The following is a 26,475-nucleotide window of genomic DNA, read 5'->3' on the forward strand; positions in this document are numbered from 1 at the left end:
TCACCTCAGCCTCCCAAAGGCGTGGGATTACAGGCTGAGCCACCGAGCCCGGCTTGGATAGAGGCATTTAAAGATAACTTTTCAAACCATATTCCTTCTTCTGTCTTGTAAGCTACAGTAGCAAGGACGTGGGGCCCAGGTTGTCAGTCAGCTGTGTGCTGCATGTTTACAGTCACTGGTCATGGAGTTCACTAATGCTGTGCTTCTCTCTCCTTTTTGAGAAGGCTTCTCTGGTAGTGGTCTGGAAGGCAGCTACTGTCTATGAGCGACCACTTTGTAGCTCAGCCAACTTTGGTGCCTTATAAACATTGTCTGATTTAATCCTTCCAGCAGTGCCGTTAGATACTGTCAGCCCCATTTTATGGTTGAAGACTCTGAGCTGAGTAGTGACATAACATGCTGGAGGTTATAGAACGTGTGGCCATGCTGTGTAACCTGGCAGTACCCGCAGGTGTTAATTGAGCACCTCAAGACTCCAAGCATTAGCTTGGTCCTGGGAAGACAGTTGTATGTGAACATGACCCCTGTGGCAGGAGGGAGTCGCCCTGTGGGGTGAGATGCCAGCAAAAGATCCAGTGGCTGAAGTGCCAGTGACGCTGTGGCGAGCACAGGAGCAGGGCTGGGGTCCTGGGTGGATGGGATTGGATGGTGACGTTCCCAGGAATGGAGATACTCAGGGATTCAGGAGTACAGCTTAGGTGACTATGCGGGAGGCTGGGGCTGAAGTCAGGTGGCCGTGGGGTGCCGGGCCCAACCCTGGATCCCGGGATGTTCTGGCACTCCTGGGCCAGCAGTGGACCAGGCCTGTGGGCCAGTGGATGTGCTCATAGCAGTGCGGGAGGACAGGTTGTGGCAGAAGAGACAGGAAGCCCAAACAGCGGAAGCTGAGGCAGCCCAGGCAAGAGCTAGGGGACAGTGGCTATGTGAGACTGGAGAGGACAGCAGCCAAGATGGCTCTGGAAGAGGTGCTCGGACTCAGCAGTGCTAGGTTTCCCAAGGCTGAGAGTCCTCATCTTGAAAAAGCTTCACAGTTTAACGGGGGTTTCAGTGTGTGTGCACATGTGTACATACAGGTGTGCATACACATTCTCACATGTACACCACACATGAGCACACACATACACGTACCCTACACACTGCCTCTCCTTGTCCCAGGGAGTGAAAGTCCCCAGTACTGAGAATGTGTAGTTCATGTTCTTGCTGTGTTTGTTCCTTTAAAAGAGGTTCTGGAACTCTGAAGCATAGTTTGAGAGGGTACCCTGTTCTGTCTCGTAGGACTTTGTGTTCTATGCCCCCCGCCTGAGAATTAACAAGCGGATCCTGCAGCTCTGCATGGGGAACCACGAGCTGTACATGCGCCGCAGAAAGCCTGACACCATCGAGGTGCAGCAGATGAAGGCCCAGGCCCGGGAGGAGAAGCACCAGAAGCAGCTGGAGCGGTGAGTGCCAGGCCAGGGTGATGCTGACTCTGTGCTTAGCCCCAGTCAGAAGAGCCTGGGTCTCAGGCAGTTGTGTGGTGCCGAGCCCAGTGTCAGCCTTGCAGAGCCGAGGGGCGGGGTGCTCAGTAAGCAGGAGCTGCTTGACACCCCCTCAGGCCCAGTCCTGTGGGGGCTCTGGGACTTTTCATGCAGCCTTTCCTCCAGGAGGCTGGGGGCAGGCCAGGGCTCGCTCCAGGCTGCTGAGTTCATCTGGGGCCCCAGCCTCCCTCCTCACCAGACTCTGAGTCTTCCTGCCCCTCTCTCTTCCCTTCCCTGTACCAGGCAACAGTTGGAAACTGAGAAGAAAAGGAGAGAAACTGTCGAGAGGGAGAAAGAACAGATGATGCGTGAGAAGGAGGAGCTGATGCTCAGACTGCAGGACTATGAGGAGAAGACCAAGAAGGCAGAGAAAGGTCGGGGTTGGCGCCGCTGCCAAGGGTGTCCATGCTGGGTCGGTTTTTAATCTTTGCAGAGAGAGAGACAGGGTCAGCCTCAGTTCACACAGCCAGGAAGGAAAGCTCTTCCCAGGAATGTGTGTCTTGGCTTAACACACCCTGTTACAAACCTTAGAAACAGGTTTGTCACAGGAATGATAGAGTGGATGTTTGGTTTAGAAAATAGTCCTGTGCTGTGTTAAACTAGGGTACTGTTTTGTGTATGTTGTCCTTTGGAATTTTCCTGGTCCTTTCGGTAAGTATTGAGTCACCCTATTTCCTGAAGAGGATGTTAAGATTTAACAGGTAGAATAATTTGTTTGGGCATAGCCAGCGAGTGACAGAGCCATCTACACTGCTCTTCCACATTCTAGACTAAAAACCAAGGGCCTTGTTAAGAGGCAGACCCCTCAGCACAGTCTCTAGCAGTGCTCCATTATATGCAGAGTCACGTGATAGTCCTGGCCCTCCAGGGGTTTTCATCTAGTGGGAAGATGCCGTGTTCATTGGCAGTTCTTACATCAAAGGGGCGCTTCTGGATTCTGAGTGAAGCATAGAGGAGCAGCACCAGCACAGCAGGGGGCTGACCAGAGGAGAGGAGTTAGTGCCAGGCGGGTGCAAGAACCAGACCCTTGCCAGGGAAGGGACATCTGACAAGCTTTACACAATGGTGTCTAGCCATCTTGGGACAGCTGTCGTAGAAACAACAGGAGTGAGCCAGGAAGTACCATCCTCAAGTGTTACTGAAAGATGTCCTGTCCACCTGAAATTCGGTCTCAGGCTCTGTGGTTTGGAGTGTAGCGTCTATCCCAGCATTCTTCTGAGAGCGAATGGAAGGCAAGGGCTCTCAGGCCCCTGGCCTCAGGGCTTGAGCAGTTCTGGCTTTGTGTCCTTTCCTCAGAGCTCTCAGAGCAGATTCAGAGAGCCTTGCAGCTGGAGGAGGAGAGGAGGCGGGCGCAGGAGGAGGCCGAGCGCCTGGAGGCTGACCGTGTGGCCGCACTGCGGGCCAAGGAGGAGCTGGAGAGACAGGCGGTGGATCAGATAAAGAGCCAGGAGCAGCTGGTAGGAATCACCTGGGTTTCGGGATGCTGAATTATAGAGAGGCTGCTTCTGGGGATCAAATGAGTGACACCCTCCTTGTAATAATTTTCATTACTGAAAGCTGTAAGCTGATCTGCTGGGGTGAAGCAGCTGGTGGCGGGGGGCTGTGCCACTGTCTGGGTTGCCCACGGGAAGTAGATGTGGGCACTAGGGAGAGGCCCAGGGGTGGTACAGTGGACCCTACTGGCCACAACAAGGTGGGAGGGGCTTGGGGGGTCATGGTACAGGTTGTTTGCCACCACACCCGGACACTTGCTCCAAGGACTCTGCTGAAAGAACCCCAGAGCCCACTCTAGCTCCACTTCCCTTCCCAGGCGGCAGAGCTTGCAGAATACACCGCCAAGATCGCCCTCCTGGAGGAGGCGCGGAGGCGCAAGGAGGACGAGGTGGAGGAGTGGCAGCACAGGGTGAGTGCACTGGAAGCCTCGCATGGCCGCCCCGCCTCCCACATGGCCACCAAGCGCTTTGCCCTTAGTGGGGCCTTCTGTAGGAGGTGGGGAAGGGGGTTCTTTCTGGCAGGTCCCATTAAAAGCTTCTGGGAAACTCACAACCCCCTGCCAGGACCAGCAGGTCCTACTGCAGCAGATGCCCCCATGGGCATGGGCTTGACCTTGTACACTACTGAGGACAGCCATGGGGTTAGTGGAGAGACAGAGTGTACGGTCCATTTTCACCCACTTGGCTCTGCGCACCCTGAACTATCCAGCCCTGGTCAGACAGCCCCCAGTCAGAACTGATTTCAAGTCTGATAATGTGGATTCCCCCGCAATGGGGCCACAGGGCCTGAAACAAGACCTCCTGACAGCCTGTATGTACAGTGGGCACCAGGGAAAGATGCTAGCTCTTGGAGTTCTCTACACTGGGGACCCCAGCTCAGCTTTGTGCCTGGGTTAGTAACTTCACCCCTTGGGGTCCCGTGCCCAGCACCTAGCACAAAGGCTCTGTCGGTTGTAGCTGTAAACGTGGGATGCACGCCAAGAGCTCTTCTTCATCCGACCCCATGTTCCCCCAGGAAAGCCTGTGGATGGTTCCCATTGTGGGTGTGGCACCAAGCTTCAGGAACCTCCTCTCCCCTCACAAGCCCTCCCGCTGGCCTTTTCCCCATGTGGCATCCCCCTCCAGGGCCACTCGTGCCTGGTGCCCTCTTGCTGCTCCTCTCTGTCCCCCACCCCACACCCTACCCTAAGTCCAGAGACTTCGGTTCTTAGGTTTTGGAAAAAGTAGTTGCAATAAAGAATTAGTGAGAAAGGCTGGTTGCAAAGCAGATCCAGACCAAGCTCATGTTCAGGGTTGGGATGGAGGTGGCGGAAGTGGGTATGGTGTGTGTGTGGGAAGCCTTGGACAGGCTTGAAGTGAGGGGGATGAACACACCTGAAAAATGAAACCGCACCAAGGCGAGGGGTGAATGCATACCAGCACGCTCCTAGCGCTCTGGTAGCTGGAGGATTTGTGGTTTTTTTGTTTTTGTTTTTTTTAATGTATACAATCAGCATATTGGGATTATCAATGAAAAAAAAAGAAATGGTACTTTAAAACCTGTCCAGGCTCTGGCGTCAGTTTCTTTCTTCTGTGCATGTGACTGATAAGGATCCAGGGGGCTGTGAGCCCCAGACCCTACATGGAGGTGCAGGGGGGAGTCTTCTGCTAAGCCTGCCAGGAGTGAGAGAGGGCCGGAGAGTACCTCTTCTCCAGGAGGAAGGGCCCTCTTAAAGAAAATGGCCCAGACCCAGAGGTTTTTTTGAGTGAGACATTTTCACCTATTAATTTGCTCTCCAAAGGCCAAAGAAGCCCAGGATGACCTGGTGAAGACCAAGGAGGAGCTGCATCTGGTGATGACAGCTCCTCCACCCCCGCCACCCCCCGCCTATGAGCCAGTGAGTTACCACGTCCAGGAGAGCCTGCAGGAAGAGGGTGCGGAGCAAACAGGCTACAGTGCGGAGCTGTCCAGCGAGGGCATCCTGGATGACCGCAATGAGGAGAAGCGCATCACCGAGGCTGAGAAGAACGAGCGTGTGCAGCGGCAGCTGCTGGTGAGAGGGCGCTGGGGGACTCCCAGGTCTCGGGCCTGTGCAGCTTCATCACAGCAGACAGGCTTTTGACAGGGCTGTGACAGGAGCCAGCCCAACCCCACACCCTCCTGCCCTGCCACATGTCCTAGGGGAGGGAGGGGTCCACCTGACGATGCTTCTCTATGTTGCAGACGCTGAGCAATGAGCTGTCCCAGGCCAGGGATGAGAACAAGAGGACCCACAATGACATCATTCACAATGAGAACATGAGGCAAGGCCGGGACAAGTACAAGACCCTGCGGCAGATCCGGCAGGGCAACACCAAGCAGAGGATCGACGAGTTCGAGGCCATGTAACGGCCAGGGCTGGACCCAGGGCAGGGGTGACCCACTCCAGCCCTGTCACGCTTGCATCTTAGTGCTCCACAGCTTAGGCCCCCTTGCTCATCCCATCCTTTAGAAAGAGAGCAGTTATCCAGGCGGAGATCTGGGCTGGGAACCAGCAACCGCCTCCCTGGTTTGTTTTTCCCAGTTGTATCCTAGTGCCAAACAGGCCTGATTTTTATGATTATTCTCAAATCACTTCTTGTGTTGTGCTTGGAGCAGGACTGATTGAATTAAGAAAAATGCCTGTAAAGTCTGAGTGACAAACTTCATGCTGGCCTGTGTGATACAAAATTCAGTATCATTAAAGAAAACCACATCGTGGCTTACATCTGTGCCATACTTTTTCTGTATTTGAAATGAGCTCAAATTGATTGATCGATTTTTTGATTTCTATGAAGGATCCATCTTTGTATATTCGTGTTTTGAGGGGTGAAAATTATTTTGGAAATTGAGTCTGAGGCACTCTCACATGCACACACAATGATTTCACTCCTCCCGTCACTCAGCGCAGCTGGCAGAGACTGCAGGGTCACTCAGTGTGAGCAGTGCAAGAAAGCACGCTGAAATAAAACTTTTTTACGTTTTTTTTTGGTTTGGATTTTTTTGCTTAACAGAGTACATTGTTGGACTTATACACCTAATTAATGATCAGCTATAGGATACAGTATTTATATATAAGCGATAATATGGGTTTGTAACATTAGTTTTCAAAAGGGAAAGTTTTGTTCTGTATATTTTGTTACCTTTTGCAGAATAATAAAAGAATTCCATATGAAAACCAACCAGGTAACCACAGCACTTGGTCTGATGTGGCGTGAGGGCAGTGAAAGTGGTCGCTGTGGTCACGTCTGTACAAATGGTTTTTACTTTTAGTGTGTTTAGTGCATATAATTGACTGTGCACACTTCCATTTTCTGTCAGTTTCTTCTTTGAAAAATGTATGCTATTGTAACCATTCAGACTCCACGAAGCCACAAAGGGACTCTTGAATCTGGGTACCAACTGTTCCACGAGGACCGTGTTGTTTCCATCTGTGCCACAGCCTTGAAATGGCATTGAGACAGCAACATACATGCATGTTGGTCCTTCTCACTCCTTTCCACCAGTTCTTCCTCTCTACGCACTGCATTTTCCTTTCCAGTTGAGAGACCTATGCAGGTGAACTCTACCCTGCAGGCGTGTAAAGTGAAAGCAGTGCAAGGCACTATGCGCGGCAGGTGTGTGCTTGCATGTGGGGGGTGTGGCCCCTCACAGACATGCCTGGGCTCTGCTGTCCTCTGGCTGTGCTCTTTGAGGAGCCCTGGTGGTAAGTGGGTGAGTGAAGCTGCCCAACCTGAAACCGGGAGGCTCCTCATCTCCCTAGCGCTCCCTGGCCAACTAACCTGCTCTGGAAACCGTTCCCCAGGAGAGAAGGCGGCCTCTGAAGGGCACGTGATGAAGCTGTGGTGTTAAACCTGATAAGCACTGGCGTCCTGGATAATTTGTGAACATTTATTGAAATCTGGCCATTTCCACAGCTCAAAGAGCACTTGAGTAACATGGTACTGGCTGACACGTGGTGCGAGGTCCCTGCTGATGGAGGCTGGGAAGGGTCCCAAGGGTCTTCAGCCAGGACCCCAGCCCAAGTCAGACCTGTAGGCATGCAGTGCTGTATGCCTGCGCAGCCTGCAGCCCTGAAGCCTTTGCTTCAGTGCAGGAGGAGTGTCATGTCTGTCCATACATTGGGGCTGGAAAGGACCTTCTGCCATTGAAGACTTGATTGTGAGCACGTGTCCCCATCGCCAGCTGCATCCCGCACTGCAAAGGGAGCAAGACATTCAATCGTGGTATGAGGGCACCACTTCACTAGCTATTTACTTCTGTATGTATGTTGGAGTCTCACTCCATCGCCCCTACTGGAGTACAGTGGCATGCTCCTGGCCACCGCAGCCTCGACCTACTGGACTCCGGCAATTCAACTAATTTTTGATTTATTGTAGAGATGGGGTCTCACCAAGTTGCCCAGGCGGGTCTCGAAACTGCGGGCTCAGGCAATCCGCTCACCTCGGCTTCCCAAAGCGCTGGGATTACAGGCTGAGCCACCGAGCCTGGCCCAGCTTTTTAAAAATGAGGGCCAGCAAGAAAAGTTTTTCACCTCAAGACCACCTTAAGATGCCAACCACTGATGGGCAAGAGACACCCCCTCACACTAGCATTGAGACTGGGAGGCACTCGGGTCTTCCACAGGGGCTGTGAGGACCTGAAAGCCCAGAGCCTTATTTCCAACCCCTGGCTCAGTGGGCTGATTCCTCACCAAGGAGCGTAAGTAGTCCTAGTGTGGCTGGCTGGGTGGAAGCTGTCTCAGAGTGGGGTTCCTTTGAACAATAGGAATCTAGCGGTGAGTCTTGGTTATTTTCAGTGGTTCTCAGATCCTTGGAGACGTGTAGGTATCTTTGGTTGTCACAATATCTGGGGGCGCTGCCGCCAATAGGGAAGGGGCCAGGGCACAGAACTTCCAAGCAGCACCCTGCTAAGCAACTGCACAGCATTGCTATTTTGTCCACCCTTGATGAAGAACTTTCTGAATTGCCATTTGTTTGAGTTAAGATATTTTCCTTTAAGGAAATAATCCTTTTATAATTGATGCCAGAAACAAAAGCAAATACTGTACTGAGCCCATTCTGAGGCCTATAAGTTTTGTTTCTTTAGCAGATCTAAATCTGATTTAAATTGTCAAAATACTTCACTGTATTACCGCACTGTTATAGAGTAAGAACTAGGCTTCAGAATTTCCATCTTTGGCAGGCAATTTCAAAGCAGATAAATTGCTGCCCCAGTGGCAGCATTTTCTTTCTTTCCGTAGTACCTATCTAAGACAATCCCAGAGATGAACCTTGTTTGGGCCTCACACATATGTTACACTTACTTGAACCAAGTCTGGCTCCCCCCAGCAGGCGGTCATTCATGCCAAAGATGGCCTGGTCCCAGACTGTTAATTCCAGGCTTGACTGCCTCAGCTGAGACAAAGTCACACCACTGAAGACAAAGGAATGTTTCCACTGGGGACACGCTTGCTTCTTCAGGACTGGGGACTTCAGTCTCAGTTTTTGCTGGTCGGGCAGACTGAGACAGCTGGAGAAGGGAGATACATAAACACATCCTGCAACAGCAGCCTCCATACCACTGCCTATCCCTACTGGCGCCTGTGCATGCTGCAGACCAGAAGCAGTAAGTGCCCAGACCATGACAAAACCAGTACCCTGAGTGGTGGCAACCTAGAATGGGAACCACAGGCCTCTGCTACGTTACTCCTAGGACCCTCCCAGTATCTCTGAGAGCTGAATTCTGCATCAGGCGTGAAGGGTGAGTTGGAATTCTGAGGTCACGTGGCCCCATCATACGTCTACTCCATGGTGTGCCTGTGTCTACCCACAAGGCATCGTATGTTATCTCATTTTAAGCCTGTTGTTAGGAACTTAGTCCCAGAAAGGCTAAGCACCTTGCCTGAGGCCATGCACATCATCAGCTCAGTCCCACCTGCCAGGCCAAGCTTTTTCCTTGGTGTCACTGACTGAAGACTTGCCATTCAATATAATAATTAATGGTATTTGCATTACTGTTGGAGGTACCAGCACACCTGTAGTGAAGGAGACATGGGGAGTTGCCTCTTACTGTCCCAGAAAAGGTGCACTGAGAACATGCTTACTAAACATGCTACTTTCTCATGCTTGAGTTCAAAACTGATTAACTGATCTAACAACTGGTAAGATTAGGGTTTCAGACTAAAATGTATTTCATATCAAGCCCCAGCATGTCCACATTCCATGAATTTTTGGAAATCTGGGTCTTTAATATGTGTTACTAGATTTTCATAAGAATGCTAAAAGAAGACAGGGTTACAATGGCTTCCATTTTTGGGTGTCCCCGAGAGTTCTTAGACCATGCTGTGCACATACTAGATCAAATCATAATTGACCACATTTAATACCTACCCCTTAACGAATGAGTTTAGGGTGCCATCTGACCGCACAGGTAGATCCTTGGCTCCCAGCACTACCAAGCAGAGTTGACCATTAAGTGAAGGCTGATCTCCTGTTCCTGGAATGAAAGCTACATTAGCATGCAGTACCACCCCCCAAACTGATGGCTCAGCCAGAAAAACCAGTAAGTCTTCAGACCCCAAGAGCACAGAGAGGGAGGTGCACATCCTCATGAGATGGCCCTGCTGGCCCTGTCCACATGCCACGTGCTCAGCAGGGTAACAGGATGAGAGGATGGCTAAAATCTTGGCAAATAAGGAAAAGGAGCCCCCCAGGAGAGGCAAGATGCGGAAGTTCTAGTCTAGTTATAGCCAGTGGTTTTTGGGAAAGTGGGATCCTGTTCTGGGGGCCTAGGCTGGCCACCAGGTGCTTGTGGCTGGTGGCCCTGTGAGCATCTGTCTTCCTTCTTACCCCCTCCACCCTCCAACTTCCCATATACCCCGCATTATTTAAGGTAGGAAAGTCTCCGTAAGGTCCCCAAGGACCTGTCCTTCTTGACCTCCTCTTTCTGGGCAGTAGTTGCTCACATGACCCGGGGCTCACACCCTCTGAGCCCTGAGATGTGCCCTTGGTCCCTGAAGAGCCAAACTCCACACCCACAACATGTGGCCACGGAGCATCCCCTCTTCAAGAGGGGCCACAGTTTCACCAGAGACCATACAATCTGCCCCCTGGGAGGAAGGCCCAGGACTGGAGTCCTTAGAGCAGCATGGAGCGGTATAGAAGGCCTTGCCTACTTCTGGTCACCTGAAGCCACCAACCAGGCTGTGGGCTCCAGAGACCTCACTCCCAGGCGACTCCATGGTGACTCCACATCTCAGAGCTACTGATGTGGGATGGGGTGGGATGGGGTGGTGGAATTTGCCAGCGCTCCAGCTTTCAGGGATAGTGACATACACAAATGTTTAGGGGGCTGGAAGCCACCTACCTTCCTGATCCTCCTGGAGTTTCCTGGGCCCAGCAGGGAGGACCAATTTAGCCCGGACTACAATTTCTCCATTATTCTGAGGAACGCTGTCTTCGTATTTCCCTGCCTGGGAGCAAGAGGCAGAGTTCAGAGGCAGGATTTCCCAGGTCCCCAGAACCTTTTGGGCTCTTCTGGTTGTCTCAGCTCTGTCCACAGATGGTCTCCCCTAGTCCCTGCAAAGCCTCCCAGGCCCAGGAAAGCCCTGGATGGAGTGGGCTTGTCTGTGATGGAACTGGCCTTTCTTCCATCTGTGGTGACATCACTCACACCTAAGAAAACCTGGAAGAGCCGGGCTCCGTGGCTCAGCCTGTAATCCCAGTGCTTTAGGAGGCTGAGGTGAGTGGATTGCCTGAACCCACGGGTTCGAGACCCATCTGGGCAACTTGGTGAGACCTCCTCTCTACAATAAATCAAAAATTAGCCGGGCGTGGTAGCATGCACCTGTAGTTCCAGCTACTTGGAAGGCTGAGACAGAAGGATCGCTGGAGCCCATCAGGTCAAGGCTGCAGTGGCCGGGAGTGGACACTGCACTCCAGTCTGGGTAACAGAGTGAGACTCCAACTCAAAAAAAAAGAAAAGAAAACCTGGAAGCAAACTGAGTTTGCACAAAGGAAACAGAACCTGACCCCCCCCCTCATTTATTCCATCCTGGTCAGTGGAGATTTGAGCCACCCTTCCATGCCAAGGACTGCCACAGGCACTGGAGACAGCAGGAGGCACAGACTCTGGGCCCAAGGCCACAGGGGGGTGGCTCTCGGGTCGAGTCTAAGGACACCTCCCTGCCAACCAAGGAGGTTTTTCTGGTCATGAGTGATTCTGCCAGAAAGAGTGAAGGAAGGGTCCAGAAAAGAGGCGATCCTGAAATCCAACCAATCTTTCTTCCAGTTTTGCAGTGTGTGTATGTGGGGGGGGTGGGGGTTGTTTGAAGAGTATTGGGAAGGGTCTAGATAAATTCAGTCCACTGTGCTCCCACCAGCAGCAAGCAGCAGCCCTCCCATTTAGCCACGGGGCTCAGGACTCTGGGAGCCTGCATGGACCTGGCCCTTGGCTGCTAAGTGAGATAAGTCTTCCTCCACTATTGGCTGTCAGAAACAGAGGGCCAGCCTCATGGTCCCCTTCTGTCAGAACCCAGGACCTGCCTGGGAGTAGACAGGCCCCACCCGCTGCACAGGAGCGATGCCCGTTAGCCTGGTACTATCTGCTCCTCGCCCACTTGCCGGAGCAGTTAGGTCTGACAAGCCCTGGTGGCGGCCCATCTCCTGCCAGGCCCACTGTGACATGTGGGCAACAGATGTTCCAGGCCTTGTCCTTAAGCTGACCACAGGAGTGGGAGAGGCAGACTGCAAGGGAGACTTGTCCTCTGACAGGAAGATTTCAGAAGTCAGAGAGGACAGAGCTTGGAGACAGGGGGAATATGGAGAAAGCACAGATGCCAGATACTTTGCTGACCTTCTGCATCGCTAGGGCAGGAGCAAAGCGACACTGTGGGTGATGAAAAGGCCCCAAGATGGCAGGGCACCCTGAGCAGGGGGCCTGGAAGGGAGACCACTTTTGGCAGGGCTAATCAGGAAAGGCTTCCTAGAGGAGATTGGATGTAAGGGCCTTGGGCTGACCGTGGGTAGGGAGTGCATTCCAGGTGGATACTGGCCAAGGGAAGTCTAAGCGTGGCCACAGGCTTAAGAAGAGCCAGCACAGGCAACAGCAAGTGTAGGCACTGGCCAGACCAGCAGAGGAGACCACAGCAGGGAGGTGGGATGGGTGACACCCAGGTGAGGGTTCCAGGCTTCACCCTATGGTGGCTAGAAACCAGAGAAGCTTCCCAGCAGAGACCTTGTGAATCTCAGCCATGTTGGTTTCAGAGAGGAAAAGACAGCCCAGGAGGCCCTGTGTCCAGGCTGGAGAGATGACTAGGCCCACTGTGGCCTTTAGCTGAGGGGAGTGGCGCGTCCTGCAGAGGTTTTTCTTTTGTTGTTGGAGTCTCACTCTGTCACCCGGGCTGCAGTGCAGTGGCATGCTCATGGCCACCATAGCCTCGACCTGCTAGGCACAGGTGATCCTTCTGTCTTAGCCTTCCAAGTAGCTGGAAACACAGGCGTGTGCCACCACACCTGGTTAATTTTTTTATTTATTGTAGAGATGAGGTCTCACCCATTGCCCAGGCTGGTCTCGAACCGGTGGGCTCAGGCAATCCTCTCACCTCAGCCTCCCAAAGTGCTGGGATTACAGGCATGAGCCATGGCGCCCAGCTCCTGCTGAGGTTTTTTAAAGAGTTTTAAAGAGCTGATGGAGTCCATGTCGTCCCCCCCTCAGGGTTTCCCAGGAACTCTCTCCCAGTCCAGTCTTGGATCTTGGTGCGGAAACATGCAAAGCACATCTCCAAATGCTAACCTTGTTCTAAGGCCTCCCCATAGCCTGGGTGACGGCAGAGCCTAAATCAAGTATGGCCAGCTCCTCTCCTGGCTGCTCTGACCCACTGCTCATGTGCCTGGCTGTCTTCTGCCATGCAGTTCCAGAGCAGGAACATGGAGCCCCAACCCGGGCAGGGCTGGCCTCAGCCTTCCTGACAGCGTCTGGCCCAGTCAGTTCCCACCTACCATTGTGTTGGGAGTGCCTGGGGTTGAGAGTGTAGAAAGGATACATTATAGCTCCCAGGGGGATGGCATGGCTGAGGCAGTCCCCCTAGAAGGCAGCCAGGTTCCAGCAGATCTGCCGGGGAAGAAGAGCCTCCTGGGGAAGCCCCACAGCCTGGTCAGTCTGGTTTGTGTGTGTTGCCGAGGGTGGGGCTGTTCACAGATCGGAGCAGGTTGAAAAACCCCCAGCCTAACCCCACCTGGGGAGCCTGGGGTTGTGCCTTTTCTCTTCAAGGTTTCTGTTGGAACGTGGCAGGTGACAGGTCAAGCGAGCACGTGCTGTGTCCTAGGCCCAGAGCTTGCCAGGCAGGTTTTCTCTTCTGGGATTTCTCTGAAAAGTGGGTTTGTCCTCACTGGGGGGATGGGGCCCTCAGTCCCAAGCCAGACATCACCTTGGCCCAGAGCGGGTACCAGCGGAAGGACTGTGTTGCGCTGTCTTCAAAGTCCCACGTGGCCAGAGGAATGATCACTTCTCCAAGAAACACTCTCCGGGCCAGCGTGCCCAGGTGCCACACCGAGACCTGCAGCCTCCGGGTCACCAGCTGGGCAGGGGCCATCTGATACTGCAGAGGTAAAGCAGAGATGGTCAGCTGGGTTCCCAGGAACCACCCTTGCGGGGTCCATGCTGGCCTCCCTCCCACAGGCTGAGCTCCAAGACTTGGCTGCAGCCAGGGTCCTAGTTGTGGGGAGAGTGGGTCAAGGAACCGGGGCCGGGTCCCTCTCCTTTCAAAGACTTCCCTGACTCCCCAGGTAGCCAGTGCTCTGCCTGGGGACAGGCTAGGACAGTCCTAGAAACCACTAGCCCCCTCTCAGCCCTAAACCCCCTAGCCCTGTTTCTCAGAATAAGTTACGGATGAAAGTTCATGTCCAGCCCCAAACCCCTGGATATGAAGCCCAGGTCTTTGCCCACCCAGGATCTGAACTCGCATCTGACCAACGCTGCACACAACCTGGGTGTCCAACAATACTGAAAACAGGATTTTTTTTTTTAAGCTGCAAAGCCTGAGCCTTTCTCCAACGTTTGCTTTGGGCAGACAGTGCCTGTGTCCGGGCATGCCGGGCCTGTGCTGGCACTGCAGTGTTCAAACCCACCTTCTTACTATCCCCATGGGGGCTCTCAGCACACCAAGAGTGACAAGAGCACCCCCACTTCCCCCATGCAAGGATGGATCCTGCCCCCAGAGAGATGGGAAGCCAAAGGCCCTGAGTGATACAGGCCCCTTCTCAAGGCCGACTCCAACTCGGCCTCCGAGGGACTCATTTTAAGCTTATTAGTAGGATTTTCTCAATAATGAACAAAAGCTACAAGTTACTGAACCCTTATTTTTTTTCTTTTCTTTTTTGAGTCGGAGTCTCACTCTGTCGCCTGGAGTACAGTGGCATGTTCACAGCCACCGCGGCCTCAACCTGCTGGGCTCAGGCCTTCTGCCTCAGCCTTTCAAGTAGTTGGAACCACAGGCATGTGCCACCACACCTGGCTAGTTTTTTTTATTTATTGTAGAGACAAGTGTTGGGAGTCAGCCTTGGAGGCCCGCCTGATTGGCAAAGTCTAGGTGTGCTGAGGACCCCCGGCCGCAAAGCGAGTCCGGGCAGCTGAGGCTCTTTTATCTTCCATTTTTGCCGTTGGTATGGCTGAAGAAATTTTGTGTAGTCGTGGAAGAAGAAAATGGCATGTTTATGTGAAGTATTCACAGCTAACCTGAGAATGTCATGGTTTATTTTTTTATTTTTTTACTATGCTGCTTGGCCTTTTCTAACATATGCAAGGGTTAAACTCTGAAGCACATCAAAAATGCTTTCTTTCACTTGGTTATAAGTTACTAGATATTGCTTAAGTAATAAATGGTATAAGTATACTCACTCTTTATTTGATTTAAAATTATGTAGTTTAGTGTTTAGACATAAGGTTTTTTAAAAGCACAAGTTTGTAATAAGTTTATTATGAATTTATTATAAGTTTTAACACTTATATAGGAGTTATGTAGGTGATTTATAACTGTTTTTACTGACTTAGGATAAAGATTAATCGTACAAGGTCTTGCCAAGTTGTCTAGGCTGGTCTCAAGCCCCTGGACTCAGGTAATTCTCTTGCCTCAGCCTCCCAAAGTGCTGGGATTATCAGCATTGAATTGAGCCCTTATTTTTTCATAGATGACTTTTTAGAGACACTGATCTTTAGCTTTCCTAAACATCCTATGAGATTCACTATTTTGCAGGTGAAAAAACAGAAACTTGGAAAATCGGTGACCCTCCCACAGTCTGGCAGCTGTCACTATGTGCCGAAGTTGTAAGCACCATGTCCAGCCCTGAGCCTTGCTGCCAACCTCTGTGCCCTGTGCTACCTCAGCTCCGGTACTTGTTCAGGGCTTGAGTCATACAACTCCTTGTGACTCCAGCTCTTTCTGTGAAACCGGACACTCGCAGCCCCTTGCAGCAGATATGCAGTTTGTTTGCCTGGGGTTCATCTCACACCCACCTTTGGCCACTGAGGGAGATAAGATAGAATAAAACAGGAACCAAAGTTGGGTATGGTGGCTCACACTTGTAATCTGAGCACTTGGGAGGCCATGGCAAGAGGACTGCCTGAGTCCAGAGGTTCGAGACCAGCCTGTGCAACTTGGTAAGACTTTGTCTCCACAATGAATCAAAAAATTAGCCGGCCATGGTGGCACGTGACTCTAGTTTCATCTACTTGGAAGGCTGAAGTGGAAGGATCACTTGATCCCAGTAGGTCGAGGCTGCAGTGGCCGTAGTGTCCACTGCCTACTTCAGCCTGGGCGACAGAGTGAGATTCCTACTCTAAAAAAAAAGGAACAGAGACGCTGTAACTTCTTTCCATCTCCCCAAACAGAAGGGAGGCTGCTGCTCTGTCATGGGCCACCCTCAGGCTCCATCTACACCTCTGATGTCCCCAGGCCCAGGACGCACAGCTTGGCAGGTCATGCTGGCTTCCTGGCTTGTGTCCCTCCTTCTCTTCCCCACTAGTATGACTTGGAGCCGGTAAGGTCAGAATTCCTTGGGCCAAATTCTCTTCTCCACTGCCTTTGGCTGTCTGTTTTCCATCAAGTCCATTTCCAACTCTGCCCCACATCTCTCACTGTCTATAAACTCTGAATTGATCTGGTTATTCCTATATTGTGGCCACATGTCTAATCAGTTAAGTCCAGGCTGACAGCTGGCCAGCCATGGCTGCTGCCCTCCGGGAAACCAAACTGTGACAGGGAGTGCCACACCGGCACAAGGCCACATGAGCTCCTGCGGGCAGCCAGCCACTCCTGTCTCTGCTCCCTGATCTCAGCCGCAGATGCACAGACCTTCAGACTGCTTCTCCCCGGGTCTTTATTCATTGCTCACCCCCTTCTTGACAATAGGTCATTCTCTTTGGTAGATCGAATTTACTTTTTTTTTTTTGAGTTGAAGCCTCACCCTGTTGCCCAGGCTAGAGTGCAGCAGCATGATAATGGCTCACCTCGGCCGCAACCTCCTGGGCTCAGGAGATTCTTCCACCTCAGCCTCTGACTAGCTGGGGCTGCAGGCACTCACCACCATGCTCTGCTAATTTTTTAATTTTTTGTAGAGGTGAGGTCTCACTATGTTGCCCAGGCTACTCTCAAACTCCTGGGCTCAAGAGATCCTCCCAGCTTGGTCTCCCAAAGTGCTGGGATTACAGGTGTGAGCCACTGTGTTGCACTTTAAATCTGCCTTTTTAAACCAGATCCATTTTCCATCACCTTGTTAGGTGTACAAGGCCTGCTCCAGGCTCTTCTGGGTACGAAGCATAAGAACATTTGAGAGCCAGTCAGGCTATGTGACCGTCAGCTGGATCTGGTACCTCATTTCATCCTCCCCAGACCCCAGGACAGTGTCTTGAATGGGGTACAAGTCGCCCTGGAGTCCAAAGAGGCTTCCCAAGAAGCACTCTGCTCAGCACTTCTAGAACCTCAACTTTTTCACATGCATTTTTCTTGAAACCAGCTCAAGAAGGCATCCCAAATCACACACTGATGACTCGCCCCAGGGTGCACACATCTCCCAGGTGCCAAAGGGCAGTTAGAAATCCTGGTTTCCGTGAGACTTTAATGATCAAAGGCTTCCCGTCTACTCCTGGTTCCCATCTTACTCGCATTTCAACTGAGGATCAGGCTGACTGGGGCTGGGATTTTCTGAATTTAGAATAGAACAAAGACGCTGATTCTCTTAAATGTATCTGGAAAGTCTCCCAGGACTACAAAATATTCACCATATACTGGAGAAAACCCGTGGATTAAAATCTTAAGTGATTTCTTTGAGATTTCATTGTGCATTTTAAATAATGTGGGTAAAAGTCAAACTATGTAATTAAATTCTTATCTAAAACACAGTCCGTCTTCATGTTTATCTCATTTCATAAACTTCTGCTTAGCACAAAATATTTTAATTAGACTTTTGGTGAGTCATTTTAGATAGGAAATTAAAATGCGTGGGGAGATACATCATCTTTCAAAATTCTCCTAGCAGGTACGTGAGCAGAACCATTTGCCGAGAGGTCTCCAGAGACTCCCTGTTACTGCAGAGTCCCAAGCCAGTGGCAGGGCAGCCCTGAGGGGACCTGGGAGGGGGGTGCGTGGGAAGGGCCCTGCCCACACCTGCTGAATCACAATGTGCATTTTATTAAAAATCCCCAGGGAATCCCTAGGCACATCTATGTTGAGGAGCATTAGCCCATTGTGGTTTCGAGCTCCACTTCTAAGTATTCTCTAAGTCTCAGTTTCCCCGTGGGTAAATGAGGATTCTAATACCCACCTCTGGCTGTATATAAAGCACTTGGCCACAACAGGGGCACAGAAAATAATGACTATTATTATTTAACGAACCTAGGGCTCTGTGCCAACCACCCAGATGGCTCCTGACTGGCAGTTCACAAGGGCCCCTACTTGCCAAGAAAGGCGAACAAAGCCCTTTCCTGTCACAGGCGTGAGACAGAGGGCTCTGTGGCGGCCCAGCTCTGACAGGGGAACCTCCACAGGTCTGGGCTGTTCCCCAGTGCAGGGCCCGCCACCCCTAGCTCTCTGCAGATGCTAGACCTCAGTTCTAGCTTTGCAGCCGAAATCAGAGCACGGGGCCCCATCTTTGCCCTCAACCGTAAATCATATTTCTTAGTGCCAGAGAATGAGAAACCCCAAACAATTCCTTTATATACTTTTTTCATAAAATGATAATTCTTTTAGATAACATAAGAAGGAAACTGGGTTTGTCAGATATTACGATAAAGAAGCACTTTTACAGCCGGGCTCGGTGACTCAGCCTGTAATTCCACGCTTTGGGAGGCTGAGGTGAGTGGATTGCCTGAGCCCGCGGGTTCGAGACCCACCTGGGCAACTTGGCAAGACCTCATCTCTACAATAAATCAAAAAATTAGCCGGGCGTGGTAGTGCGCACCTGTAGTTCCAGTTACTTGGAAGGCTGAGGCGGAAGGATCGCCGGAGACCAGCAAGTCGAGGCTGCAGTGGCCGGGAGCGGCCACCGCACTCCAGTCTGGGTGACAGAGTGAGACCCCAACTCAAAAAAAAAGGAACACTTTTACAAAGACAGTAACTCAGTAGTTTCACTTTCAGGGTACTCTATGTGAGCACGCCTCTCTGATACTCATAAAAATTCAACAAGACAAACCAATTTTTAAAATTACCCTGAGCCCCATTATTAGCCTGAGACAAAGGCAGCCAGGTTCACCATTTTCTCAGAAATCATTAATCAAAAGCCATTCTCCAGTCTGACAAGCTGCACTTTTCCTGTACAAAGGCCGACATTTATTTTCTACCAATTTGCCACTGATTGACAGAGTCATGAAGAAACGTATAGGTGTCTGCACTATATTTAACTGACTCAAGAGTATGAGAGCACCGTCCGCTGGACTCTGACCCGTGTGCCTGGCCTGGGATGGGGAGGACTCAGCACATGAGTATCTGGCCAGCAAGTACCTTCAAGGTCTCCTGAAAGGTTGGGTCCACTGTGTTCCTTTGGACGCCAGTCTTGCGTTTTCCCTGTGAGGATCTGTCAGGTAGCAGGTAAGTCTTCACATACCTGGTGGGCAAGCACAGACAGGACAGAGTGAGAGCTCAGCAGGCAGAAGGGGGCCAGAAAGGGAGTTCAAGAGGAGCAGAATCCATGAACCAGCATCTTCTTGTCCTTGCTTCCCCTGGATTTCGAGCTGATAGAAAGGGCTTAATGAACTGCCTAACAGTGAGCGACATTAGTGCTGGTGGACAGCTTCTGGTACACAGCCTTTGGCCAAAGGATGGCTACATAATTCTCTGGAGTATTCCTGAGGGTGTGAAGCTCTCCCCGCCTTCCTCATGCCCTACTCATTTGTACCTGCTCATCACCTGCCATGTGTGAGGACTGTGGAACCTGAGATTCTCTCACTTACCTGGATGTCGAGGCCACGAGCCAGCCTCCCCTTCCTCTTCCCTCCCTCTACCTCTTCCTACCACTAACCCCCGACCTGCAAAAAAATCCAAAAACATGATAATGGAAAACATCTGCCTTACACTTTGCTGTTTCCTTATGGGGGCCTCACAGACAACTCCTCCTGACTGCCAAGAACCAGCATTCATGGGTGCTCTCAGCTGAGTCTGGAGACCACGCACAGCGTGACAGACGGTTCCATTTGCACTTGTCCAGCCCCTGAAATCCGTGCTTAGAGGAAGACATGTCCTGTTCTGGGCTAGGCTGACCTCTCCAGGTTAGCCCCTAGACTGCCCTTCACGGCTCCTCTGGCAGCCTCCTTGATGACAATGACCTCACCACCACCACCACCACCAGCCCATGCTCTGTCTCCACAGGCTAAAAACAAGCCCAACTTTCCCAAAGTAAAAAATAACAATGGCCAGGTGCAGTGGCTCATGCCTGGAATGCCAGCACTTTGGGAGGCTGAGGCAGGTGAATTGCTTGAGCCCAGGAGTTCGAGACCAGCCTGGGCAGCACAGCGAGACCTTGTCTCTATAAAAATTAAATTAAATTAAATTGAAATAAAATAAATTAGTCAGGCATGCTGGTGTATACTTGTAGTCCCAGCTACTCGGGAGGCTAAGACAGAAAGATCACCTGAGCCCAGGAAGTCGAGGCAGCAGGGAGCCGTAATCATGCCACTGCACTCCAGTACGGGTGACAGAGCAAGACTCGGACTCAATAAATAAATAAATAACCATGACCCTCCCTCTATCTGTGTCCCTCCTATAGCCCCAGTCTTAGGACTCTTCTTCCTTTTCAGTTAAACTTTTTGTAAAAGTACTCAAAACTTCCTGTGTCCAATTCCTTGCTGTTCATTTTATATTTAAGTTATTTATCATTATACAATCTCATATATGTAAAACAGAGCATAGAAAACATATCTATACACCTTGAAGCATTATAATAAAATACATACCCATGTTCCTGTCACCCAGCTTAGGAAACAGGACATGACCAACAACATCCGTATCATAAGCCTGCCCATAACCAGGTAAAAACCATGATTCATTTGATATTTATTATTCCCTGGGTTTTCTTCTTGAGTTGGCGTCTCACTCTTGTTGCCCAGGCTGGAGCACAGTGGCATGCTCACGGCCACTGCAGCCTCGACCTGCTGGGCTTAGGCGATCCTTCCATCTCAGCCTTCCAAGTAGCTGGAACTACAGATGCACGCCACCATGCCTGGCTCCTGGATTTTATGGTTTTGCCTCTGTGACTTGTCTCCTCAAACAATACGCTGATCTGTTTTTCCTGTTGTTGAACTTCTATACACATGGGATCATTCTGTGTACATTCTTTCGTAACTTGCTTTTTTTCACACAATGATGTTTGAGGTTTATCTATGTTGCCTTGTGTAGCTAGAGCTCATTCATTTCTAATTCTGCATACTATCCCACTGTACAAACACACCACAATTCATTTGTCCTCTTGATGAACATCTGTCTTATGTATAAGGGCTTCTCTGGGCCCATAAGCAGGAGGGTTAAGGTATGCTCAATCTTCAACTTTCCTAGACAACGCCGAATCTCTGCTTCAATCTCTTTAACAGTTACTTAGGTTTTCTATCTCATGTTAGCCTTGGTTATTTGTGTGTTTTAAGGAATGTGTCCATTTCATCTAAGTTGTTACATTTATTGGCATTAGGTAGCACAGCTAGCCAGACAGAAGACACTTCTCCCAAAATTATCCCCTTGGGACTAGGGGCGGGGAGAGTGCTGTGAGAGAAGAGCTCTCCTGTTAGGGGCTCACTGAGTTCTTTCTGCCACCTCCTTGTTCATAAGTGACTGCCTTAATTTTACACTCATGGCTTGGAGTTACCATCTATTCAAGTATATGTGGCATTTTGCCTGGTGTCTTATCACCTCTGTTTAGATTCTTTGTATGATTGTATATGTATAGAATTAATTTATATATTAGCTGTGGTAGTACTTTTCAGTGTGCGATTTCTAGTTTCTTTCACAAGCAAGCTTTTGAATTTTTTCTTTTTTATAAAGATGTAGATGTAGGGTACAATTCAGGGTTGGGAATACAAACGTAGATTATGCAGGTACCCTTGTTGATGAGGTATGCTAGCTTTTGAATTTTAACAAGAGAATCTTCACACTTTTTCTATGCAATAATTCTGAGATACATTTGTCTAGTTTGTTATGATTACAGAATCTCAAATCAGCCTCGTGTTTTAGAAGGGCAGGTTTTTTTCTAAGTTTGCTTTTTTTTTAACTGGATGAAAAATCTTCATGTTGAAATTAATCTTTCATTATTTTTACACTAGCCTTGAGGGTTTGTTTCCCACTGCACAGAAGAAACTCAAGCCTTAGATGTTTAAGTAAACTCTGTCTTAATTTTAGGATTAAAATATATGCAGGTAGCATGATAATAACATAAATATCCAGGGCTTTCCTCTGTCAAGTATTACTCTATTTCAATTATTAAAATATATGTTAATCTACTGATTTTTTTGGTTAATTTATGTATTTATGTATTCATTTCTTTTTCTTTTTTTTTCTTTTTTTTTGAGTTGGAGTCTCACTCTGTCGCCTAGACTGGAGTGCAGTGGCCGCTCCCAGCCACTGCAGCGTTGACCTGCTGGGCTCCGGCGATCCTTCCGTCTCAGCCTTCCAAGTAGCTGGAATTACAGGCATGGGCTACCACGCCTGGCTGATTTTTTTTTTATTATTTATTATAGAGATGAGGTCTCGCTGCTCAGGCGGGTCTCGAACCCGTGGGTTCAGGCAATCCACTCACCTCAGCCTCCCAAAGACACAGGATTACAGGCTGAGCCACCGAACCCGGCTGTATTCATTTCTAAATGGTCATTATAAATGGAACTTGTTCAATTTTAAGAATTAAACATTAAAGAGACGATTACTTTAAAAAAATTTATTGGCATTAAGTTACATAATATCCCTTTATTATTCTCTAATGACTGTGAGTTCTGTCATGCAGTCTCTACTTTCATTCCTGATATCAGTATTTGTGTATTCTCTCTCTCTCTCTCTTTTTTTTTTTTTTTGAGTTGGAGTCTCACTCTGTCACCCAGACTGGAGTGCAGTGGCCACTCCCAGTCACCGCAGCCTCGACCTGCTGGGCTCTGGCAATCCTTCTGCCTCAGCCTTCCAAGTAGCTGGAACTACAGGCATGCGCTACCACGCCCGGCTAATTTTTTGATTGATTGTAGAGATGAGGTCTCACCAAGTTGCCCAGGCGGGCTCAGGCAATCTACTCACTTCAGCCTCCCAAAGCGCAGGATTACAGGCTGAGCCACTGAGCCCGGCTTGTGTATTCTCTTTTAAATCCTGATAAATTTAACTAGATGGTTATCAATTTTATTAATCTTTTCAAAGAACCAATATCTGAGTTCACTGATTTTTCTTTCTTGTTTTCTATCTCGTTGATTTTCGTTCTTATCCTTACTATTTCCATCCTTACTTTAGAAACAATTTGTTCTTCTAGCATTTTTAAGATGGAGGTTTAAATGATTTATTTAAACTTTTCTTCTTTTTAAATATAAGCACTTGCTTTAGCTGCATCCTAGAAATTTTTAAATGCTAAAGTCAGGGATTACTTTTGGGACAGAAACCATTCCAGTTTTCCTGGAATGGTTTTCTGGAATGGCACATACAGAATAGGTGGAGGAACAGTAGAAGTTAAGACTAGAAAGATAAGAGAGATTCTGTTAATGGAGGAACCAGAAGTGCTATCAAAATGTGTACTTGATTTGGTACTGAAGAGCTAGTGAAGCTTTCAAAGCAGAAGAGAGTTTGATTCGTTCAACAATCCTTTTGTTTTCCTACCATCACTCTCTAGTTGGTAATTAAAGCAGGATGCTAAAAGTTTTCCATGTAGAAAAAAAGAAAGGCAAAAATAGAGTGCCTGCCTTAAACCATACATACAGAATTTCAATTCAGTTCTAATGTGAAAAGATTTAAGTGTGACAAAAACTCCATTAGAAGAAAACAGAGAAAAATGCATTTATAACCTTCAGGTGGCATGGGAATACTACAGACACAAAAAGCAGAGATTTTAAAAGAAAGGCTTGACAAATGTGATATTAAATTCTCTACAAGAAAAGTCATTAAAAGCAAGTTAGAAAACAAGTAATAGCTGAGCAACGATATGTATAATACATAAAAGCAAGAAAGAGTTTTTTAGGTATGAACAGGAAGTTCACAGAGGGGGAACCCTATGTGGTTAATGCACATACAAGAAGTTTTTCATCTTTGTTAGTAATTAAGGAAATGTACATTAAAACAATGGAATGATATACCACTTCACATGTATCAGTTGGAAGAAAAATTTTAGTCTGTTTAAGGATTATGTGGACCAAGATTTAAATTGTGTTTTTCCTGTACAGAAAGTCAAATTTTCCAGCATTGTTTATTGAAGTCTACCCTTTCCCAGCTGATTTGTAATAGTCCCTTGTTATAGACTGAATATTTTATGCCCCACCCCAAATTCCTAAGTTGAAGCCTAACACACAATGTAATGGTTTTAGGAGCTGGGGTCTTTGGAAGGTGATCAGGTATGAGGGTAGAATCCTCATGACTAGGGTCAGTGCCCTCATAAAAGAGGCCCCAGAGAGTTGCCTTGTCCCTTTCACCATGTGAGGACACAAGAAGACAACCGTATAAGAAGCACAAAGAGAGCCCTCACCAGACACCAAATCTGCCAGCACCTTGATCTTGGACTTCCCAGTCTCTTGAACTGTGAGAAATAAAGTTCTGTTGTTTATAGGCCACCCCAGTCTATGGTATTCTGAGAACAGCTGAAACTAACTAAGACACTGTCAATCACTTAGTTTCTCATGTGTGCTAAGGTCAGTATCTAGACTTTGGTTCTGCTCAGTTGGCCTACTTGTCTATCCTTGTATAGTCATTGTTTGAATGACTATAGCTTAACAGTCATTCCTTTTTTGGGTGAGGGGGGTATCACTCTGTTTCCCAGGTTAGAGTGCAGTGACGCAATCCCATTTCACCACAGACTTGACCTTTTGGATCAGATGATCAGATAATCTTCCTGCCTCAGCTAATTTTTTTATTTTTATTTTTGTAGAGACAAAGACTTGCTATGTTGCCTAGGCTAGTCTTGAATTCCTGAGTTCAAGAGATTCTCCTGCCTTGGCCTCCCAAATTGCTGGGATTACAGGCATGAGCCACCACGCCTGGCCCAGCTTTATAGTAATTCTTGAAGTAAGTCTTTTCATTTTTGTTCTTTTTTATAAATGTCTTGGTTATTTTTTCATATAAATTTTAGAACTCAATACATCTATCATTATGCATGAAACTTAAAAAAAAAAACTTACGGATTGCATTTTTTCTTTTTTTCCTCTCCATAGGCAAGGTTCTTGCAGGCCTTGATGCATATTTCTAAAGAATGGGTTGTGAAGCAATAACGAATGGCAAATTCTATTTCTCCAGTGACATTTGCGTTGTCAAAATTGTCCATCTCTGTACAAGTGCTGTTAATGCTAATTAAACTTCCCTGAAATTAAGAATGATAGATATAATACATTACCTCACAGTTGATTATTATTATTATTATTACTATTATTATTATTATTGCAGTTCTAGTTTCTTTTTTTTTTTTTTTGAGTTGGAGTCTCACTCTGTCGCCCAGACTGGAGTGCAGTGGCCGCTCCCGGCCACCACAGCCTCGACCTGCTGGGCTCCAGCGATCCTTCCACCTCAGCCTTCCAAGTAGCCGGAATTATAGGTATGCACTACCACGCCCGGTTGATTTTTTGATTTATTGTAGAGATGAGGTCTCGCTGCCCAGGCGGGTCTTGAACCCGCGGGCTCAGGCAATCCACTCACCTCAGCCTCCCAAAGGTGCGGGATTACAGGCTGAGCCACCGAGCCCGGCTAGTTCTAGTTTCAAGATAAAAAATAAATCAGAACTCATGCAGAACATGCATCCTGACTCACTTGTAGTTAATGATGTACCAGCTTGCACTTTGCCAACGCCAATTGCCACATGTTCTGTCCTGAGGAGATGGGAATCCTCAGAGGGCCCTGTCTCGCCCAGATGCAGTGTTTGCCCAGCAATAAAGGTTACGCAATCTCATTCTTTAACACGAATCACTGGGGGTGAGATGGACTATCATCTGTGCCATCCTGTCAGAGAACTCTCAGGAGGGCAGAGAGCACACAGGACAGGCTGGCCGTGAGAAAAGCACACAGTGAGGGTCCGAGTGGCCGTGACCAGGAATCAGACAGACCTGGACTTTCATGCTGGTTCCACTCACCCATTAGCTGCCTCAAAGTCTAACTGGAATAATAATCCTAATCTCATGGGGTAACGGTGAGGACTAAGTAGAAAAGGTATGTAGTGTGCAGTCAAAGATAACCAATGATGTGTTGACCATTTCTTGGGCACCTAAAATAGAGAATAAAACTATCATCACAAATCAGGGCACACTGAACTTACATGATGTAGAGAAGTAGCACGAAGTGCCTATGCCAGAAAGATACAATAAATCGCTATTAAATTTGCTTAAATATTTGCCACCATTTGCATGCAACCAATCTCAGTGCTGACTTCACAGGAAAGGAGAAGCCTAACTGATTTCCATTTCTAATTCCTAACTAGCTCCTCCACACGAGGAAACATCAGGAAAAGAAGCTAAGAAGGAAGCCTGAGGACAGAGTCAGAAGTACTGGAGAGAGAGAGAAAAATAAAACCACACCAACAACTCATCAGAGGCCTGAATCTGAGTTAGTTGATGCCAAGAACACACAACCAGCTTTGCCACAACTAGTCACTGGCTCCAAAAAATGTTATTTGCCAACACCACACAACTGCCAAAATGTAAAATAATTTTTAAAAATTGTACACACTCAAAAAGGTATGGAATGGTGAGACAACATGAATGAACAAGTTATAAAAGGTGGAGAAAGGAGGTTGGGTGCAGTGGCCCACATCTGTAATCCCAGCACTCTGGGAAGCTGAGGTGAGAGGATTGT

General features: G+C 48.8%; 2 protein-coding genes across 5 annotated transcripts in view; one reads left to right on the plus strand and one right to left on the minus strand.

Moving 5' to 3' along the window:
- Positions 1–6,198, plus strand: part of EZR (ezrin) — a 25,034-nt gene extending 18,836 nt beyond the window's left edge. The window contains exons 7-12 of one of the 3 annotated variants that reach the window (XM_008048969.2): positions 1,276–1,439; positions 1,761–1,891; positions 2,814–2,974; positions 3,328–3,420; positions 4,792–5,043; positions 5,214–6,198. In XM_008048969.2, coding sequence (XP_008047160.1) covers positions 1,276–1,439; positions 1,761–1,891; positions 2,814–2,974; positions 3,328–3,420; positions 4,792–5,043; positions 5,214–5,378 — 966 coding nt within the window. In that variant the 3' untranslated portion in view covers positions 5,379–6,198. The remainder of the gene's footprint in view (positions 1–1,275; positions 1,440–1,760; positions 1,892–2,813; positions 2,975–3,327; positions 3,421–4,791; positions 5,044–5,213) is intronic. The other 2 variants (XM_021708002.1, XM_008048970.2) reach the window with 2 other exon arrangements.
- Positions 6,199–7,095: 897 nt separating this feature from the next.
- SYTL3 (synaptotagmin like 3) overlaps positions 7,096–26,475 on the minus strand; it is a 91,019-nt gene continuing 71,639 nt past the window's right edge. For both annotated transcript variants that reach the window (XM_008048973.1, XM_008048972.1), the window contains 7 exons: positions 24,816–24,994; positions 18,982–19,084; positions 13,417–13,587; positions 10,356–10,461; positions 9,380–9,485; positions 8,314–8,519; positions 7,096–7,205 (listed from right to left, as the gene is read on the minus strand). In XM_008048973.1, the coding sequence (XP_008047164.1) occupies positions 7,096–7,205; positions 8,314–8,519; positions 9,380–9,485; positions 10,356–10,461; positions 13,417–13,587; positions 18,982–19,084; positions 24,816–24,994 (981 nt within the window). The remainder of the gene's footprint in view (positions 7,206–8,313; positions 8,520–9,379; positions 9,486–10,355; positions 10,462–13,416; positions 13,588–18,981; positions 19,085–24,815; positions 24,995–26,475) is intronic.

This window comes from Carlito syrichta, unplaced genomic scaffold, assembly GCF_000164805.1.
Source record: "Carlito syrichta isolate Samal-C Ts95f unplaced genomic scaffold, Tarsius_syrichta-2.0.1 Scaffold130390, whole genome shotgun sequence".
Classification (NCBI taxonomy): domain Eukaryota; kingdom Metazoa; phylum Chordata; class Mammalia; order Primates; family Tarsiidae; genus Carlito; species Carlito syrichta.